Genomic DNA, 6,448 nt, shown 5'->3' with positions numbered 1-6,448 from the left:
ACGGGGCTGCCGCGCTCGGGCATCAAACGCGACAGATTTGGGGAGCAGGGACAGCCACAGAAAGCCTCGGGGAGCCCTCGGGAGCCTGGAGCTGCACGAGGGCCACAAAGGATGCCCTGGACACAGCGATGGCCCCAGCAGCGGCTCTGCCCCCCAGCACGGGGCTGTGTCCCAGACCCCCCGCTCCAGCCCGAGGTTTGGGGGCGGCAGCGGAGCTGCTGGACGGAGGACGGCTGGAGGAGCAGGAGCGGGAGGAAGAGGAGGGATAAAGGGGGAGGGGCGGGAGGAAGAGGCGGGACAGAGGAGGAAGGAAGAGGAGCCTCCATGTGCATCCATCGCTCTCTGTGTCCGCAGCTCTCGGCCTCGGGAACACCGCTCCCCCCATCCCGCAGGTGACCGGGGAGGGGCAGCTCGCCTGCGGGGTATCCGCCAGCTCCGAGGGAGTTTTGGGGCACCCCTAATCCTGAGGGGGCGGTGCTGGCAGCGGGGGACACGTGGCTCCGGCACCTCTGGCCCCAGCTGAGCCCCCCCCGCCCCCAGCGCCCCCCGGAGCGGAATTTGGGGAGGGGGAGGTGGGGGCGGCCAGGCCGGGCCCCCCCGCGCTGTCCCGGCGGGGGCCGAGTGCGGGCGGGAGCCCCGCGGGGCCCGGCCCTGCCCGGGCACGGCTGATGCCGCCCGCCCGCGCTCCGCACTGGTCCGGACTGGTGCTCCCAGTGCCGTGCGGGGCGGGGCCGCTCTGGGGACCCCCCAGGGCACAGCGCGGCTGCTTTGGGGCTGTCGGCAGCGCCCGGCGCTGGGCATGGGGCGTGTGGGGGCAGCTGGGGCCGCACTGGTGGCACTGGTGGTGCTGGGAGCCCCCCCGGGCGCGGGGTGAGCGGTGAGAAGGGGGGCGGGTCTGGGACCCCAAATGGAGCGAAATGGGGAATGGAACCCCCAAAGGGAGCAGGAGGGGCCTGGAACCCCCAAAACCAAGGCCGGGGGAGGGGAGGTGGGGATTGGGGATGGGGAAGGTGCAGAAGGAGGAGGGGAAGAGGGGGCTGGGACCCCCAAAGAAAGCGGGATGGGGATGGGACACCCAAATTGAGCTGGAATGGGGCTGTGGATTGGGGGAACGCTGAGAAAGGGGAGGAGAGGGGAGGGAAAGGTGGGGTTGGGACAGAAGATGAGCGGTTCCATGGGGGTGCAGCCCTTTCCCCCAGCACCTGAGCCCTGGAGCGATTCCCTGGGGCTCTGGGGAAGGGAGGGATCCGCACTGGGGGGGTCCCCAACCCCCCTGTCCATCCCTGGGGCTGATCGGGGGCTCCCCCCACACAGCAGCCGGTGCTGCGGCAGCCATGGGACAGAGGGGGTGGGAAAGGGGGGTCAGAGTGGGAGTGGAGGAGGAGTGGGAGGAAGAGGAGGGAGAGAGGAGGAGGAGGAGCTGGAGAACCACGAGGTTCCACCGCCCGCCCACTGTGTCCGCAGCACCCCCAGCCCCGGTAGCATCTTCCCCCCATCCTGCAGGTGAGCGGGGAGGGGGAGCTCACCCCAAATCTATTGGGGGGGTCAGCAGGAGGGGTTTTTTTGGAGGGGTGTTTGGAGCTTGCAGATTCTGGAATCGAGCCCTAGATGTCCTTGCATGTCCCTGGGAGGGATTTTTTGGGCCAGAGGGGATATGTGGATCTTGCAGGACTCCAAAGCTGAGCCATAATTGCCCCTTGGGGGTCTTGGGAGGTCCATGTGAGGATCGCCCAGTACTGGCAGGGTGGGACACTGGGTTTGGGGATCCCCAGGAGAGCTGGGGGCTGGAACACGGGACGCCTGGAGTGGGGAGAGCAGAGAGGGACGATACCAGAGCTGGGGGACTCCCAAGAGCCTGGAGGGGTGGGGGGGCCTGGAGATGAGGTGGGGTTGGGATCTCTCAGCCCTAAAAGGGGCTGTGAGGAGAGGGGGGAGCCCCAAGTGCCTGGAGTGGAGGGAGGCTGAAGAGGGAGACCCTGGGACCTCTGGGAGCCAAAGCAGAATCAGGGAAAAAGGGACCTGTGGGACCCCCAAAACCCCCCAGCATCCCTAAGCAGGACCCCGGAGAGGGGGGATCCCCAGGACCCACGGGACCCCCAGCAGCCCTGACAAGGGGGACCCCCAGAACCCCAAAGTGAGGAGACTGGAAAGGGGGAGCTCCTGGAGCCGTTTTTAGGACTCACTGCCAATTTTTTGTTAGTTTTTGTGGACACCGGTGAGTTCCAGAGATGGACTTGGGCAGGAGGAACCCCCAACCCAACACACTCATCTCTTGTTTCTCCCAGAATGAGGATTTCCCATTCCCAACCCTTGGCCAGGTGGAGGAGGAGGCTGTGAGGAAGAGGAAGATGCCTCGGGACCCCCAGGCAGGTGAGGAGGAAGTCAGTGCCCCTTTCCCCCTCTCTCCTGCTCCATCTCCCAGCCCAGCATCGCCCCCGGCTGCAGGACAACCCCGCTGCCGACGCCGTCCTGCCGGGGACGGACTGGGGGGATCTCCTTCCCCTTCCCTGTGGCACGGAGGCAAATCCCATCCTCTCCTTGTCCTTCCTCCCGCAGACAAGGAGCTGAGGACGGAGCCCAGGGAGGACAAATCCCCGCGGCAGAACCTGGTGGAAGAGGCCATTTTGAGCAGCTCCATGGCACAGGAATCCAACGGGGAGGAAAAGCCCTGGAGATCCCGCAGGAGGAGGGGCTTCAAACGCAGCCGAGGGTGCCCTGAGGAGGAAAGACGCACCCTGTGCTGGGAAGGCAGCCGGAGATCCAGCCAGAGGTCAGAGCTGGTGGTTCATGAGCAGCTTCACGATGGGGAGAAGCCCCACAAGTGTGGGGAATGTGGGAGGAGCTTCAGGTGGAGCTCCAACCTGATCAATCACCAGAGGATCCACACTGGGGAGAGGCCCTATGAGTGTGGGGAATGTGGGAAGAGCTTCAGACGGAGCTCCCACCTTTTCAATCACCAGAGGATCCACACCGGGGAGAGGCCCTATGAGTGTGGGGCATGTGGGAAGAGCTTCAGGTGGAGCTCCCACCTGATCAACCACCAGAGGATCCACACCGGGGAGAGGCCCTATGAGTGTGGGGAATGTGGGAAGAGCTTCAGCCAGAGCTCCAGCCTGATCCGCCACCAGCGCATCCACACTGGGGAGAGGCCCTATGAGTGTCCTGAGTGTGAGAAGAGTTTTCAGACCAGCTCCAATCTCCTCCTGCACCAGCGGATTCACACGGATGAGAGGCCCTTCCGCTGCCCCGACTGCAGGAAGGGCTTCAAACAAAACTCCACCCTCATCACCCACCGGCGCATCCACACCAGGGAGAGGCCCTACGAGTGTCCCCAGTGTGGGAAGAGCTTCTCAAAGAGCTCCTCCTTCATCATCCACCAGTGCATCCACACTGGGGAGAGGCCCTATGAGTGTCCCGAGTGTGGGAAGAGGTTTCAGACCAGCTCCAGTCTCCTCCGGCACGAGCGGATTCACAGGGATGAGAGGCCCTTCCGCTGCCCCGACTGCAGGAAGGGATTCAAGCAAAACTCCACCCTCATCACCCACTGGCGCATCCACACCGGGGAGAGGCCCTACGAGTGTCCCCAGTGTGGGAAGAGCTTCTCAGACAGCTCTATACTTGACCAGACACCAACGGAGGCACCGCTAAGGGAAGCCCTGCGAGTGCCCCAACTGCAGGAAGAGCTTTGTCCTCTGCTCCAGCTCCATCTCCCATCAGGGGAGCCACGTTTGGCAGAGCCCTGGTGACCCACATTCCCTGTGATCCAGTTTGGGAAGACCCCTGGCTGGTGCTCTCCACGTTCTCCTGGATCCCTGTAGGCACCTGGGTGAACGCAGGGGCAGGAACATCCATCGGGACTCAGATCGTCATTGGAAATTCATTGGGAAGAGCTGATTTTTTAACTTTACACCCCAAAATTTTCATCTGCTCTGTCCAATTGTTTTTTCTGGTGGTATCAAGCAACCCTGGATGACCTTGGAGATCTTCTGCAGCCTAAGTAATTTCTGTGTTAATCCCACTGAAACAACCAAAATTGGGGTAGAAATAAAGAAATTAAACAAAGAGATCTAAAGCGGCACCATTTTACTGGAATTTGGGGTTGAATTTGGGGTTCAGGGGAATATTCGGGAGGATCTGAGTGTTGTGGGGCTGTGAAGCCAGGCAGACTGGGGCCACAATCTTGTGTTGTCAGAACGTGTCCACCTGAGCCCACCTATTCTACAGGAATTCTGGTTGTCTGTCCCAGTCCCTGCTCTGGGTCTCCCCCTTTGGGGTGTGACGTCCAAAGTGCCCAAATCGCTGCTGAAGTGCCTGAGCTGCTCAGGGCTGTGGATGTTCCTGTCCCCCAGCCTGTCCTGGTCGGTGCCATGGGGGCTGGGAGGGGGCCTGGGGGGCTCCTTAAGGGACTGGGAGGGGCTTTTGTGGCTCTTGAGGGCATTTGTGGTTCTTGGAGGGGCCTTTTAGGGTGGTCTCTGAGAGAGTTTTGGTGATCTTGGCTGGGCCGTGTGTCTTGGAGAGAATTTTGTGGTTCTTGGGGTCATTTATGATGCAGGGAGTGGTTGGGGGGTTCCTGGCCAGGAGCTGTGGGGTGGTTTGAGGGGTCTGGGAGTGGCTGTGGGGCTGGGAGGGGGTTTTAGGGCCTCTCCCCCAGACTCCAAAGCCGCCACCAGACCCCACCCCCAAGATGCTGCTGGTGGTCGGGGATTCCATGTTGGGGTTCATCCTCCTGGCACTGCAGGAGAAGGTGAGGGGGTGTCCCCAGGGGCCGTGTGTGTCCCCCCAGAGCGTGTGTGACCCCCCCCATCCCGGTGTCACCCCCTTTTCCCTGCCCACAGGGCTCCTGAGCCAGCCCCTGCTGCCCCGGGAGGGAATTTGGGGAGGGGGCAGAGGGGGTGCGCAGCCCCTGCCGGGGGATGACCCCGGCCCAGCGCCCTTCGTTCAGCACCGAGCTGGGCTTGGGGCCGCAGGAGGAAGAGGCCGATGGGAAGCAGATCCTGCAGGGGGGACAGGGCTTGGGCTCAGGGCAAGGTCCTGCCCTGCACACCTGGCTCAGGTGTGAGCCTGCCCCGGGAAGGGAGCGGGACATTCCCATCCCCACGGATCAGGGCTGGCAGCAGCGCTGGGAGCACGGACATGGAAATCCTGGGAGCCACTGGGACCGCACTGGGGGGTGAATGATCCCCCCCAGCACCTTTCCAGGCCGCCCTGCGACCTGAGAAATGCTCGCTGGGCCTCGGCCTTGGCCAAGAGCCCCCGGGCTCAGCTGCTCTGAGCTCAGGCGCTGCCGGCTCCCGCAGCCCGCCCAGGGCCGCCCTGCCCGTGCCGGGGCTGTGCTGGAATTCTCTGCTGCTGCTGGGCCACTCGGGGGGTCTGGCCCCGCAGGAAAGGTGACCCTGAGCCAGGAGCTTTCCTTGGCCGCAGCAAAGCCTCGGCACGGAAAGACCTTCCCAGCGCTGTGCCCTGGGCCGGGAGGGATTGTGCCACCAGAGCTGTCCCTCCATTTCTTCTGCCAGGCAGCTTTAGCACAGGAAAAGTGGAGAAGCCAGAGCTGCCTCTCAGTTTTCCGCAGCCCTCCAGAGGAATCCTGTGTGGGAAGCAGCCTGGGAACAGGGTTTCTGTGCCAGGGCAGGGGAATTCAGAGCCCTTTCCTCCCCCGTGGGCCCAGGCTCTGGCCCTTGCCCTTTGCAATGGCCCTGCAGCTGCCAGAGGGGCCTTTTTGGCTCAGCTGAGAGCAGTCCTGCTGCAAGGCTGTCCTTGAGCTGCTTGGGCTGCACATGTGCCCAGGGAATGCTCATTGCTTGCAGTCTCAGGCGCTGTGGGTGTGCAGGTGTAACTACTGCAGGAGGGAACAGCTCTGCTGGGGGCAGTTCTTGCAAGGTGCTGGCCCTGGCTCGGGGCTGGGCCGGCGCCAGCGGCAGAAAATCAACTTGCAGCTCGGGCCCCGCAGCAGGGAGGAGCAGCAATTGCTGGGGGACAGAGACTCTTGCCAAGGGCCTGCGGGGCCGGGCCCCAGGGAACGGCTTCCCGCTGCCCGAGGGCAGGCTGAGATGGGATGTGGGGCAGCAATGGTTCCCTGGCAGGGCGCTCAGGGCCTGGCACAGGCTGGCCCCAGAAGCTGCGGCTGCCCCCGCATCCCTGCAAGTGTCCCAGGCCGGCTCGGCCATTGGGGCTTCCTGCCCAGGAGGGCTGGGCTGGGCTGGGGCTGCTGAGGGCGGGATGGGCTCTGGCTGAGCCAGCTGAAGGCTGCGCATGATGAGGCCGGGGGGACCCTCTTGCTGAGTGGGTTCTGGGCTATCCCCCATTCCTGAAGGGATGTCAGGGTATGTCCCGTTCCTGAGGCAGTTTTGGGGTCCCCCCAGTGCTTCGGAGGGGTTCTGAGAGGGGGGCTCTGGTACTTGGAAGGGGGACCTATTGTCAGGGATGTGGGGAGCCCATTTTGGGAAGGATG

The 6,448-nt window shown here is 63.7% G+C and overlaps 1 protein-coding gene across 1 annotated transcript; it reads left to right on the top strand.

The window, feature by feature from the left end:
- The first annotated feature begins 311 nt into the window (after positions 1-311).
- LOC138102331 (zinc finger protein 551-like) lies at positions 312-3,840 on the top strand. The gene is made up of 3 exons (XM_069000021.1): positions 312-392; positions 2,286-2,370; positions 2,557-3,840. Exons 2-3 carry the CDS (start codon positions 2,349-2,351, stop codon positions 3,744-3,746), a joined length of 1,212 nt encoding a protein of 403 aa, XP_068856122.1. The 5' UTR covers positions 312-392; positions 2,286-2,348; the 3' UTR covers positions 3,747-3,840.
- The last annotated feature ends 2,608 nt before the right edge of the window (positions 3,841-6,448 follow it).

This window comes from Aphelocoma coerulescens, unplaced genomic scaffold (assembly GCF_041296385.1).
Source record: "Aphelocoma coerulescens isolate FSJ_1873_10779 unplaced genomic scaffold, UR_Acoe_1.0 HiC_scaffold_70, whole genome shotgun sequence".
NCBI lineage: Eukaryota > Metazoa > Chordata > Aves > Passeriformes > Corvidae > Aphelocoma > Aphelocoma coerulescens.
The sequence above is the reverse complement of the archived record's forward strand: the minus strand, read 5'-3'. Positions and strand labels throughout refer to the sequence as shown.

What these genes read in the sequence shown, in the direction of transcription:
- LOC138102331 (XM_069000021.1), top strand. Translation starts at nt 2,349, where the DNA reads ATGCCTCGGGACCCCCAGGCAG. An exon ending in GCCTCGGGACCCCCAGGCAG is followed by an intron (nt 2,371 to 2,556) that starts GTGAGGAGGAAG and finishes TTCCTCCCGCAG; the next exon opens with ACAAGGAGCTGAGGACGGAG.